The sequence below is a fragment of the Acomys russatus genome, chromosome X, assembly GCF_903995435.1.
Source record: "Acomys russatus chromosome X, mAcoRus1.1, whole genome shotgun sequence".
In the NCBI taxonomy this organism is placed as follows: Eukaryota; Metazoa; Chordata; class Mammalia; order Rodentia; family Muridae; genus Acomys; species Acomys russatus.
In genome coordinates this window covers 89,788,820-89,803,278 of record NC_067169.1, presented here as the reverse complement: position 1 = coordinate 89,803,278, position 14,459 = coordinate 89,788,820, and the positions used below count along the sequence as shown (strand labels likewise).

General features: G+C 39.6%; 1 protein-coding gene across 1 annotated transcript in view; it reads left to right on the top strand.

Annotated features, from left to right (window-relative positions):
- Dock11 (dedicator of cytokinesis 11) overlaps window positions 1-14,459 on the top strand; it is a 188,596-nt gene that overhangs the window by 139,088 nt on the left and 35,049 nt on the right. Inside the window, exons 36-40 of the mRNA XM_051141591.1 lie at window positions 459-525; window positions 2,096-2,143; window positions 4,136-4,278; window positions 7,128-7,243; window positions 11,230-11,367. Coding sequence (XP_050997548.1) covers window positions 459-525; window positions 2,096-2,143; window positions 4,136-4,278; window positions 7,128-7,243; window positions 11,230-11,367 — 512 coding nt within the window. The remainder of the gene's footprint in view (window positions 1-458; window positions 526-2,095; window positions 2,144-4,135; window positions 4,279-7,127; window positions 7,244-11,229; window positions 11,368-14,459) is intronic.

Genomic DNA, 14,459 nt, shown 5'->3' with positions numbered 1-14,459 from the left:
TCCCAAACAACGTTACAAAGTAAATAAAAAGGTTAGAATAAAAAGAGAACACAATACATTTAAAATCAATGCAAAAAAAAAGAGGTGTGTATTCTTTTAAGCACGGTGTGATGAAACACATTTTTAATCGTAGCACCCAAGAGATAAAGCAGGAAGCAGAAAGTCTGAGCACTTGTTGGTTTAAGGCCAGCCTCGCCTCATAGTGACATCCTACCTAAAGAAAGGGGAAGGGGAAACTCCCCTTGCTGGTGTAGGCCTAGAATCCCAGAACTCTGAAGTGGAGGCAGGAGGATTAGGAATCATCATCGTGGATTTGAGGTCAGCCTGGAATATATACCACCCAGTCTTTAAAAAGATAGAAAGGGTGGGTGTTGGGCAGTGGGAAGAAAAAGATAGTGATGAAGTGTGGTGATGGCTTTTGGTTCTTGAATCTAACACCTTATTCTTCCTATTTTCAGATACTCTCTTAACTTACTGGAATAAAGTGTCTCCTCAGGAGCTCATAAACATTCTCATACTTCTAGAGTAAGTTACAGTATTTTCCTAAACAGTCGATTTATTTGGGAAGAGTTGGTTGAAAAAAAAAATGAATGTTACAGTTTTTCTGTTTTCAGCTGTTCATTTGCTAATATTGTAGAAAATGCTGTTATTTTAATAATCTAAAGTCTAGCATTCTTCATCCAGTGATAAAGAAAAGCAAGGAGGTTGGATGCTTGTGATCTCCATAGAAAAACTCTGATTTAGTAATAGACTGTCTTACAGATGAGTGGGACTCGTATTTATTATTCCTCTGGAAACTAGAATGCTATCAGCTGGCTTGTATCGTTCATTTGAAGCAGATGCTGCATTACTGAAGATTTTCAACTCTTAAATAGAGCTGAATAAGTTTAAATACTACCCACTTTAGGAACAAATAGATGCAGTTTTATGGATCTATATAGAAATGTAAAGCTACATGTATCCTGGGGAAACCAACTGTAGTGATTAAAAGGTATTATATGCTGAGCTACTATGTTATCATTATCAAAAGCTAAAAGGAAAATTATGTACAGAATGAAATGTAGGGATTTTTTATATAAACAGTACATATGCATTATACATATGCTATATATGCAGATATAAAATAAAAAGAATAATTGATACATAACCAGTGGATTCAACTTTTTTTTTAATTGCAGAAAATATCTGCAGATCAGCAGTTAAGATTTCAAGGGAGTTCTCCCAAATATGTATTTATTCATTTTTAAAAATTAGATAAAAGACAATGGGATTTCCATTGTGGCATTTTCATACAAGTCATTTCTGTTGATCCTCCCATGCCCTCTCCTCTGAGCTCCTCCCATTCCTGCTAGCCCCCTTCATCCATTAGCCACATTTTTGCTTTCATGTACATGTTGTCTATTGCATTTTTTTCCAGTTTTTTTTTCTTCCACTAACCTTCCCTGAAGACCTTTCTCCTTTTTGTGGTCCCTTTTCTAGTTTGCTGACTCACCTCTCCACCCCCCCCCAAGGGTTGTAAACACTGTAAAGATTCTGGGGAATATTTACTAATGAAGACACAAGTGATGTTGAGAATTTGCTTGAAAAGAGACAGGATGAATGAGAGGGAGGAGGAAGAGCAGCCTGCTTTTCATGGAACTTAAACAAGACTGTGACAGCTGTTGAAGCTGGGAAATAATGAGCTCATGGAGATGTAGGTGTTAGTTTTCCTATTTTCGTGTGTTTATGATTATTAATAGTAGAGAGTATTTTAATACCATTGTACAAAATACAGCATTCACCCCCAGTTCTGTAGTTAAGGAACATGTTTTGGTCTTACTGAGTGCTAGACACCTTTGCTAGGTTATGGTGCACAAAGGATGATTCACATGGGCAAGTTTTTTTTAACCACTCATTACATTTATATATAAAGACTTGGGACTTTTACTGTTTGTTTAACTATAGCAAATATATGTGGAAAGATTCTGTGGAAATGTATGATATGATAATATTATTTAGGTAAATTGGTCTTTGGGACATATGACTTTCTACTTATTTGTTGTTAAATTGCAGCAGGTAGGCTATATTACTAACATACTGTTGTTTGCCTTTCCAGAGTATGTTTGTTTCACTTCCGATATATGGGAAAAAGAAACATAGCAAGGTAATTCCTGCAGTGCTACAACTTGCCCTTTCTTCATTCTTTTCCAACAAAGAACAATCTCATCTGTGGCATGTCAATCTTAAGATACTGATTTAGGTTAACATGAGGGCAGCTGGGATGTATTCAGCATATCCCGTCAAAGTTAAAACCAATGGGAACTGATACTGTGGTTTCAAAAGGGGAATGAGTAGAGCGATACAGAAGGGTTCTACCTTCTGAGATCTCCTAAGCATCGAGCAGATTTTTGTGTTTCTTGGAGGACTTAAGTAAGGGCTGAAAATAAGGGCAGGCAGAAAACCAAAAGGCAAGGGTGACTGTTAGATGTTTAACTTTTGCCTACAATCTGTTAACACCCCCAATACTACGGTGAATAGAAACCCTGAGCAGTAATTAGGACATACATTATATATTATCTGTTTAGTCCTTTGCCTCTTAAGTCTTTATGAAGAAAAGTTTGAGGGACTCAGGGGCATAGTCAGTGATAGAGCATTTGGTTAGCATGCACAAGGCCCTGGATTCAATTCCCCAAATCACACAAAAAGGGAAAAAAAGTAAAGAAAAGAAAAAGAAGGAAAATAAATTTGTGCACCTAGGTACTTTGTTAGCATGTATGAAGTCCTGGGTTCAATCCAAAGCACTGGGAAAAAACAGTTGGGAATGTCTGAAGGTCCCCAAGGCAAAGAAAGGTCTTGGATATTTCAATTATGAGTGTGTATGTATGTAAATGAAGTAGAATATTCATTAAAGTAATTCGAATATAGAGTCTTTTTAAAATGTGTTTGCTTGGACTGGTGCATGCCATGGCAAATGTGTGAAGGTCAAAGGACAGCTTGTGGAGTGGGTTCTCTCCTACAGTGTGTGTTCCAGGGATTGAACTCATGTTGTTAAGCTTGGTGGCAAGCACCTTCAACCATTGAGCCATGACTCCAGTACCAAATGGTGTCTTTTTCAAAGTTAAAATCCATAGGAGTTTGTATCTCTTCTTTGGTTTTGGTTTTGGTTTTGGTTTGGGTGACAGATTCTCAAGGAGCTCAAGTTTGCCTTGAACTTGTTCCATCTCCAGGATGACTTTAAACTCCTGATGCCCTTGCCTATGCTTCTCAAGGGCAGGGATTATAGGATGTGTAAACATACCACCCCTGCCCTAATTTCATGAATTAGAACCTTTCTATGTGGTTCATTGCTGCGTCTCTGGAACAGCCTAGTATAGATCTCAAGTGAGAAGAGTTCCACTTCCATCTTTTCCTGTGACCATGAGCTGCTCTGATCAGCAGCACCATAGACCTGAGCATCTCAGATCCTGTTACTCTGACCTCATTGATTATAAGAGGACAAACTTCTCCTTCCTGAGATTATATATGACCCAGTTGCAAGTGGCCCAGAAGGAGACTGGATTGATATTCATTCTTAAACATTTGATGCCAGCCTCTTCCCATTTCAGAGTCTGTCTTCTCTTTTTCATTCCTCATTTCCTGCAAAAAGACAGTATTACTGGATTGATGACTACTTAACCCCAGTGTTTTTGAGAAGTATAGAAGTGGGAAGCGCTTTCTAAATGCCTTAGCTAATAGTATAAGCTCTTTTTAAAATCCACTAAAATTTTATATAGTTTAGGAGCTGGAGAGATGGCTCACAGTTTCTAATATGCCTCATTTAATCCAAGTAATAGTTGATAGAATCTTGAGCAGCATATTATCTTTATCTGGAAACACATCAACTAAAATCACATTTCAGTTTAAAAGAAACAATGAGTATATTATCGAAGCACTTCAGTTTTTGTTATTGTTGAGTTTTGTTTTTGTTTTTGTTTTTTTGATGGAGGTTTGAGACAGGATCTCACTGTGTAGCCCTGGCTATCTTGGAACTCACTATGTAGACCAGGCTGGCCTTGAACTCATAGAGCCTGCCTCTGCCTCCTAAGTGTTAGGATTAAAGGTGTATACCACCACTTCCAAGCTTTACTTCAGTTACTGATTTCAAATTTTATTTCAGGGTACATGATGCCTGGCTATCTAAGCACTTTGGAATAGATCGAAAATCACAAACTATGCCAGCTCTTCGAAACAGATCAGGAGTGATGCAGGCTCGGCTTCAGCATCTTAGCAGTTTAGAAAGTTCATTCACACTTAATCACAGTAAGTAAGCTGTGGGGGGAGATATATGAAATGCCCTGGTAATGCTATTTAATCTTTTTTTAATGTGTATGTGTGTAGTGTGTATATAGGTATGTCCATGCCTATGGGTGCAAATGTATGTGCAGGTGTATGTGGCAGTCCAAGTTGGTAACAGGGATCTTTCCTTTTCTTTTTTCTTTTTCTAATTTTTAAATTTAATTTAATTTAATTTCGTTCAAGACACGGTTTTTCTGTGTAGCCTTGGCTGTCCTGGACTTTCTCTGTAGACCAGGCTGGCCTCGAACTCATAGAGCTCCATCTGCCTCTGCTTCCCTGAGTGCTAGGATTATAGTTGCACCACCCCAACCAGCTGGGATGTTTCTTAACTTTATGTCACTATCCGCTGAGGCAGGGTCTCTCAGTCAAATCCAGATATGGCCAGTCTTGCCACTCACACCAGAAAATCCCTGTGTCTGCCTCTTTCTGGGCACCCCTCCACACCCACTCTGCTCATCATGCTTCTGCAGCAAGCACTTAACCCTGGGTCACCACTGAAGCCCAATTTTATTTTTATTTTTTTAATTTATTCTTGTTACATCTCAATGTTTATCCCATCCCTTGTATCCTCCCATTCCTCCCCCCCCCATTTTCCCATTATTCCCCTCCCCTATGACTGTTCCTGAGGGGGATTACCTCCCCCTGTATATGCTCATAGGGTATCAAGTCTCTTCTTGGCTACCTGCTGTCCTTCCTCTGAGTGCCACCAGGTCTCCCCCTCCGGGGGACATGGTCAAATGTGAGGCACCAGAGTACGTGAGAAAGTCATATCACACTCTCCACTCAACTGTGGAGAATATTCTGAACATTGGCTAGATCTGGGAAGGGGTTTAAAGTTTACCTCCTGTATTGTCCTTGGCTGGTGCCTTAGTTTGAGTGGGACCCCTGGGCCCAAATCTGCCTATCATATTGTTCTACTTGTAGATTTCTAGGACCCTCTGGATCCTTTTATTTTGCTATTCTCCCATGCGTCTCTCATTTAGAGTCCCAATAGGATGCCTTCCCCTCTGTCCCAGTTCCTGGTAAGTGAATGAAGCCCAATTTTAAATCACAAGTCCTGGTTTAACCATTTATTTGCTTGTGTTATATACATTGGTGTTTTGCCGGCATGTGTGTCTGTATGAGGGTGTCAGATCTTGGAGTTGCACACAGTTGTCAGCTGCTATTTGGGGCCTGTGGAAAAGCAATCTCTTAACCACTGAGCCATCTCTTCAGGCCTGGTTTAAGTCCCTGATGTGATTGGAAATAATTTCTCATGCATAGGGTTATAATTGCATATCCCTGTTATATATTTATTGATATAGGATAATTTCATCATGCATGACTGTTTAGTAACATGAATCTTTTCAACAACTGTATGTGATTTAAATATTTTCCTTAGTGTTAAGGATCTTTTCCGTGCAATTGCTGCTAATAAATTTTTACATTAGATATCCTTTTCACAACTGTCAAATTTTATTTTTTTCAATTACTATAGATCTATTGATTTTATTTTATGTTTATCAGTGTTTTGTCTGAATGTATGTATTACACCGTATGTGTGCCTGGTGCCTGTAAAGGCCAGGACAGGGCATTTGATTGATCCCCTGGAACTGGAGTTACAGATGAGTGTGAGTCACCATGTGGATGCTGGGAATTGAACCCAGGTTCTCTGGAAGAGCAATAAGTGCTCTTAACTAATGAGCTATCTCTTTAGCTTCGTTAAATTTTAATAGAAAGTACTAACATCCTAATAAAAGAGCATGTACAATGTTCATTTAGAGTTACTATGTTCACTATGCTCACTGCAGAAATGAATTGACTCTAGCTGGGCTTAGTAGTACATGCCTGTAATCCCAGCTACCAAGGAGGGTGAGGCACGTAGTTCACAAGTTCAAGGCCAGCTTGAGAAAATTTGATCTTGTATCATACAATGAAAAGTAAAAACAAAACAAAACAAAAAGCTGAGGACCTAGCTCAGCGATAGAGTGTGTACCATGTATGAGACCTTCTGTTCAATCCCCAGTAGCACCAAATAATAATAATGAGGTCTAAATACTATTTGTTGAAGGTATATTTAAATGGGATAAAGCATTGAAAAGGCATCTGGGGCAAGGAGAGAAATCTTGCCTAACTGGGGCCATTAGAGGATTAGATAAAGGGAAAATACCCTATCAGCAAATATTAATCAAAGCTCAGAGTGAGAACACTTTCATTTTCATATGGTCCTCCAAAGGTCACAGAAAAAGAAGCCAAGAAAACTGGCTTTGTGAAGCCCAATAGTTTAAGAAAGAAAAAAAAAAGTCCCCACAGATAAAGCCTAAGTGAAAAGACTGAGGACACAAATTATACAAGTTTCTGCTTCTTGTAAAAGTGCAATGAACCTGCTTCCATCAGCCCATAAATAGCCTTGGATTTAGAAACAAGTCTTCTGTCACTGGCAGACTTGAAGACATCTGACTGTAGGACACTGAATTGAGTGGCTCTCTCGTTTTTTTTCCCAACCCTGTTGGCAGCACAGCCTAAGAGGCCTCTCACAGGATTTCCTAATTATATCACATTAGCTCATTACTGAGATCACATCACAAAAGAGGCCATCTAAATCCATGCTGCAGAGCTTGTGAGATGATAGCGTGCTGATGTGAAAAGTGAACCCAAGTGATTTCAAGCAGTCGATGGCTCTCGATCAGGAACGAGTGCACTGAGGCCTGTTGGTATCATGAGCTCCTTCTAAGAAGGCAAGACTGTCTCAGTGAGGCTTTGGCAGGAAGTCGTTCAGTGCTGTTAATGTAGGTGTGTGCTGGGCACAGTTTACTATGCTTCTCTTCCCCTAGGTTCTGTGACGACGGAAGCAGACATTTTCCATCAGGCTCTTCTGGAAGGCAATACTGCTACTGAAGTTTCTCTGACAGTACTGGACACTATATCATTTTTCACCCAGTGCTTCAAGGTAAAGATGAGTGTGAAATTGGTTGGTGTCATTGCAAGGAAGGAAGAGCATTTTACAGTAACTAGCTAGTGAGAGGCATGATAGACTAGTTTAAAATAACCTGGTAGGAGAAGTGAGGAAACACTGGCGGCCAGCCAGGTTTGACTAACTATGGTATAATGTTGGGAAATCACTGAAGCTTGATCATTCTTAAAGTGTAAGTGTTCAGACTAAAATGTTCTTAATCCACCTCTGCCTCTTAAATTCTGTTGTTTTAAGAGGTGGCACAGGCCTGTAATCCCAGCACTCAGGGAGGCAGAGGAAGGCAGATGGATCTCCGTGAGTTGAAGGCCAGCCTGGTATACAAAGTGAGTTCAGGACAGCCAAGGGTACACAGAGAAACCCTGTCTCAAAAACAACAACAAAATAAATCATGTTTTATATTTGTCTTTAGATTCAGTTTTCTGCCAGGCATACTGACTCGTTGCCTATAATGTCAGGAGTTGAGCAACAGAGGCCGGAGAGTAGCCACAAATTTGAAGCTAGTCTGATTGATATAACAGGATCCAAGTCATCCAAGGCTATGTAGACAAAGGAAGTGGGGGAGAAAGAAAGTCTTGAATTTGCAGGCAAATGGATGGAACTAGAAATGATCATCCTGAGTAACCCAGACCCAGAAAGACACACATGGTATATACTCACTTATAATTGGATACTAACGCAACATTGATGCCCTCTGAGAGTCTTCACTCAGTGGGGGATAGGGACAGATGCTGGGTCTCACTATTGTGACTCGAGGTGAGAGTGGTTTGGGAGAAAAGGGAGATAGAAGGACCCAGAGGGTTCAGGATCCATACACAAGGACCATCAAGGCTGGCTGATCTGGACCCAGGGTGACCTGCACAAACTGCTGTGCCAACCAAGGACAAAACATGCAGCAAACCTAGACCCCTATTCAGATCTAGCCAATGAACAGCTTATTTTCCACAGTTGTGTGGACTCTAACATGAACTCTGGTGTCCCCTATTTGACCACTTCCCCTTAGTGGGGAGGCCTGGCGGCACTCAGAGGAAGGGGAAGCAGGCTACCAGGATGAGACCTGACAGGCTGTGGTCATATGGTGGAGGAGGAGGTCCCCTTCTGTCACAGACCTAGGGGAGGGGAACAGGATGAAAGAGGGAGGGAGGGGGAATGGGAAGATATAAGTGAGGGGATAACAATCAGGGTGTAATCTGAATACATTATAATAAAAAAAAAGAAATGAGAGAAGGAAAGGAGGGAGGGAGAATTTTCTTTCATGTTTTTATTAAAATAACTTAGTTTTTCCTTGAAATCATCGGAGAGTCAGTCAAAATACCCACTGTAACAAGGTAAATTCTAAGGATAATGTCCAGGCACGCTGATAGGCTCTTCAGGTTTTCCTCTCAACCCAAATTATCATTCCTTTGATTTGTAAAAATAAAGTTAAGTCAGTTAGCTTGCAGGCATGTTGGAAGGCTGAAATAACATCACAGATGTGAGAGTGTTTACAAAATAAAAACTACATGAACATAATGTAAGGTAGCATAACTATGAGAACCCCAAAGGGAAAATCACAACTGCTTTCTCTTCAGTTACAGATTATTTGTGTTTTGTTTTGCTTTGTTGATTTTTTGCTTTTTCTTCATTCTTAAGTAATATGGTCAGTTGCTTTATGCTTCCAGGTATACTGTAGAAAATTGCTCCATGCTTCTCAAAGACAGTATAAAGGAAAATCATATAACATACTAACAAGAAGTTTTAGTAGGTGGCTGTACAAAATACTTATTTGTTTTAATTAAAATAACACACATATTATTTTTCATCATGTCAGTGGATAAGGTATTGGGTCTCGTGGCTAGTCTTTCATTCCTCCCTGCTTTTCTGATACTTTTTAACAGATACTTGTGTATTTCTTGGTGAAAGTCAAACACTCTTTTAAATGCTTCACAAACATTAATTTGCTGTTTTGGTGCTGAGCATCGAACCATGTCGTCATGTGTGCAAAGCACATATTACATCACTGTGTTGCCTTACTTTTTATTTTGAAGGCTGGAGTAATAAAGGGAGGTAAAATGACATAGGAGGACATGCGATCTTTATGAAGTTGCAAAAATGCTTTAAAGTTGGATTACAGTAGTTCAGTTCTGTTGCCAGACTTACTAAAAGTGACTGAATTGTACTCTTAAAACTGGTGGATTTTTAGTAACACAAATTATGTCCCTGTAAACTTAAAAATACAAATAATGATTAAACTTTTACTCTTCTTGATAGCCTTATGGTATAGAAACTTACAATTCTCATTGTAAAACAGGGACCCTCGATCCTACAGGGAGGTTCACATAGCAAAGCTCATCAGTGGCAGGATCAAAATTCAGAGTTAGACCAATCATAATGGAAGTCCATGATGCTAAGTACTCGCCACCAGTGTTATCATTAGATCCGTCACAGCTTTATCTAGTTTTGTGTGGCAGGTAGAACTGATGTAACCTGCTTAGTTTCTTGAGAGGCAAAAAGGCAGAACTGGAGAAGTTAACTAATGTTTTGATTTTAGATAATTTGTCCCCCCCCCTCTGTGTGTGTATGTATGTATGTATGTATGTGTATTTGTGTATACCTATATGCATTCATGCATATGACTGCAGGCCCAAGTGCAGAGGACAAGGACATCCTTGACTGTGAGCCCTTGCCTCCCACCTTATTTGGCACATGGTCTCTATTGTTTTTCCACTGTGTACTATAGGCTAGCTGGCACAAGAGCCTCCAGAAATTGTTTCTGACTCCCAACTCCCATAGGAACTCTAGGATTCCAGAGGCTTCTGCTGTGAGGTCTGATTTTACATGATTTGTAAGAATTTGAACTGAGTTTCTCGTGCTAGGATGGATGCCAAGGACTTTTATTGACAGAGTCATCTCTCAAGCCCCGTTTTAATTTTAATTTTTGGTTTTTTTTCCAATTTTTTTCAGTGTTGGGGATTGAACTCGGGATCTCTCAGGGAGACCTTCATATAGTAGAGAGACATTTTACCAATGAGCTATATATACATCATGGCCCTTTGGTGATTTATTTTAAAGCTAATTTCATAAACCAAATGATACCTCTGTACAACTCTGTTTATTGTTTCTTTATGCTCATTTACAAGAGACATTTAAACAGCCAGTTGTGGTATCAACTTATCACCAGTGCATAAATATATCGTCTATTAAATACACTTTCAAAAGTAAATAAGATAATAGGCTTTTTAAAAGAATTGTTAGCTCTCTTAATTATTACTCTCCCAGAGCAATGCAAAGGCCAATTGCCTTGAATTTGTTTTTAAATTTCTGAATGTATGAGTTAGTAAAAAATATTCTTCCTAGCCAGTTATGACTGGGCAAACTCATAATTCCAGCAAGAGGATTGTGACTTTGAGCCAGCCTGGTGGCTATATATATATATATCTCAAGTTCTATATGCCCCTGAGCTGCATAGAGAGAACTTCAGGAAAAAAAGAAAAGGAAGAAGACAGAAAGGGGGGAAGGAGATGAAATATTCTTCCTATGTTCATTTTGCATTTTGATGAACTCCATTGGAAGAGTATATTTTTAAGCTGTTATAAATGCTAAAATTTCAATATTCTGCATATAATTTATGTGATGTTTTGAGATTTTCTTTTTCATTTTTTTTTTTTTTTGGTTTTTTTTTTTTTTGAAACAGGGTCTCTTTGTGTTAGCTTTGGCTGTCCTGGACTCGCTCTGTAGAGCAGGCTGGCCTTGAACTCACAGCGATCCACCTGCCTCTGCCTCCTGAGTGCTGGGATTAAAGGTATTTTGAGATTTTCAATTCAAGTCAAAGACCACATGAATAGTCTCTAGTAAAATAGTCTAAAACTTCCAAAGTCCAAACAGCAGTTTCATAAGCAGATAGTTATGGTGCAATACAATTAGTTCTCTTGTATGTAGGGGAGAGGTACTAACTGTATTGGTTTTGTTCCCCCGTGATTTTTTAGAGCCAACTTTTAAATAATGACGGCCACAACCCACTAATGAAGAAAGTGTTTGATATTCACCTTGCTTTTCTTAAAAATGGACAATCTGAAGTATCACTGAAGCATGTCTTTGCCTCGCTGAGATCTTTCATCAGCAAGGTAAGAACAACTTTAATCTTCTAGGAACTCAAGGGACAATGGAGCGATGGGGCTCATCATGGTGACATACACAAAAAGCCATTCACTACACTGCCTTGTTTAACACACACACACACACACACACACACACACACACACACACACACACCATACCAAAATGTATGCCAAGGGCCTGACAAAGAATCCTATAAAATCAGAATCTGCTGTTGCTTTTACCATCATACTGTCCCATTTTCAGTATTCCCATTTTCAAGGATCTCCTCCCTGTTTAGTTCCAGTTTCTATTGCTGCAACAAAGTACCATGACCCAAGAGCAAGTTGGAGAGGAACAGGTTTATTCAGCGTATACTTCCACATTGCTGTTCACTATTGAAGGAAGTCAGGGCAGGAACCTGGAGGCAGGAGCTGATGCAAAAGTCATTCTGTGTACTGATTTGCTCCTCATGGCTTGCTCAGCCTGCTTTCTCATAGAACCTAGAACCACCAGCCCAGGGATGGCACCACGCACAATTGACTGGGCCCTCACCCATCAATCACTAACTAAGAAAAGGCTGTACAGAATGGTCAAGGACACCACAAGAAAACCCACAGAATCAATTAACCTGCCTCTAATATAGGGGCTCACAGATACTGAACTACCAACCAGGGAGCCTGCATGGGACTGACCTAAGCCCTCTGCACATGTTACAGTTGTGTAGCTTGGTCTTCCTGTGGGACTCCTAACAGAGGGAGCAGGAGTTATATCGCTGACTCTTGCCTGCCTTTGGGACCCTTTCCCTGTACTAGGTTACCTTGTCCAGCCTTAACAGAAAAAGAGGAGCCTTGTACAGCCAGGTCTTATGGAGGCATCTTTCTCAATTAAGATGCCTTCTTTCAGATAACTCTAGTTTGTGTGTCAAGTTGACATAAGACTAGCCTCTCAAGATTGAACCCAAGATACCACATGCTCAGCCTTAATGTCATTTAAAAATAACCAATTTTTCTTTATCTTGTTTATCATATGAGCCTAGCATACCACCTACTGCACTGATGCTTATTAACAACAACAAAAAAAGCTGTATATAAGCACTTTGTAAGTAGAAATTAACTTGTAGAACTCTGGGGTCTTGCAAATGAACCATAGGCAGCCAGTACAAGATCAAATGAACAAGTCCTACCTTTCACTCTACGTAAAATCACAAATTAGGTAAATGAAGCTTGAAATATTTTCCATTCTTAAATATCCTTTAAGAATAAAGGAACCTATGGAAAAGTGAGTGCTGTACAGGCATGAAAGGATAAATGCATGAAGATACATGTTGAAACAATTCATTTAACAGTTACTAGGCAGTACTAGGTAGGTAATTACTGCATGCAATCCTGAGGGTTTACCGTGCAACAGATGAAAATGTATACGTAAGACATATATGCACAAATATATGTAAATTAACAAATGTCATCATGATGTGAAGTTTGTACAGAGAACTGAGTGTGGCCAGGAGAAAATAAAAATGCTCAGCCAAGTTTCCCTTCAACAGTAGTTGGAGGAGTTCTTGTGCACTCAGGAGATGAGACTGGAAGTATAAATGGCAAGTAGAAAACTGTGTGTAGTCATCTTAACAGCCAGACTTTATCTTTTGGGAATCAGGTAGGCATGAAAAGGTTTTGGGCAGGAAAGTACCACAACGTGTATTTAAGATATATATTAAGAGAGAATCGGTGTGATGGGGGAAAGTAAGCTTCTCTGAAATTACTGTAGGAAAGGCATAGCTGGGGAGCAGAGGCAGGCAGATCTCTGAATTCAAGGCCAGCCTGCTCTATGTAGCAAGTTCCAGGCTAGCCAGAGCTATGTAGTGAAACACAAATGAATGAAAGAAAGAAAGAAAGGGAGAATAGAAGAAAAGAAAAAGGTCATTGGTAGTACAAAACATTGTAAAATATGTAAATAAAACAGTAAAAAATGAGATGAAGGCCTAGAAAAAGCCATTGGTGGGTGGATGTGGAGATAAAATACATGCTAAAGAGAATTTTCAGACTTGATCACCAGTTTACTGATAAAATAGTGGGTGTTCAGCAGATTCAAAATCTGGAGGACAAACTATTCCTAAGGCAAAAATGTTTTGTAGACATACTGGATTTCAGGTGCCTCTGTAACATTGAAATACATGGGTCTGGAGAGAGCCCTGGACCAGAGAGCTAGCCTTGGAGTTATACATCTGTTCTGTATTTACCAAACATAGTCCTATGTCAATTGCAGTACTAGCTACTGGAGAGACAATGGTAGAGGTACAAAACAAGAATACTCTCCAACCTAAGGTGCTCAGTGTCGTATGGCCTAATAAATGTTTATTATTAGGCTATAATTACTATGGTGCTATTTTCTAACTCGCTATCAATCAACAAAAACACAGACACCTGTTATATTTTAAAATAGCCTTGGTTCACCTGGGGCAGGGCAGATAATAATCCCCTAAACTACCTCCCACATCTTTCTGCCCCAATCCCATACCATCTGCTTCTAATAATTTCTATCACAGTCAGTGACAGCCTCCTTCCTTCTCCTCTTCCTCTCTTGTCCCTTCTACCCAATATCCTCTTCCAGTATCTGACTGCTTCTCATCCGGAGAACCTCTCTGCCCCAAATGCCCTCAAACTTTAGCCATACCTATCCCATTTGTCTGCCCAAGTATATTGCCTTTTTATTGCTCAAACTGGAATATGTTTTCAAACAAGATTACACGGCAATATTTGGGGTACATTAAAAGGTAGCAAGCAGTAATTAGCATCAAAATACATCAGACCAACCTCCAACAGTTCAGTCTTGGGAGATAGAGATCAGCAAAAGAACGATTTATAGTTATGTTCAGGTCTAGAACAGAAACAAGCAAAGTGCTAAGATAGAGTACAAATGTTCCTCAACTAAGGATGGGGCAGCAATCCAGTTAACCCATTTTAAGTGGAGAATTGTCTACCTGCGTCAAAATGGCCACCAATATACTTCATTGAGCACTATACCTTAGCAACATAGCACAAGGAAGGCATTTGTTACTTTCCTTCATGATCCCATGTCTTTCACCTGTGTTCTGGAATATGAATTTCATACCTCACATTGC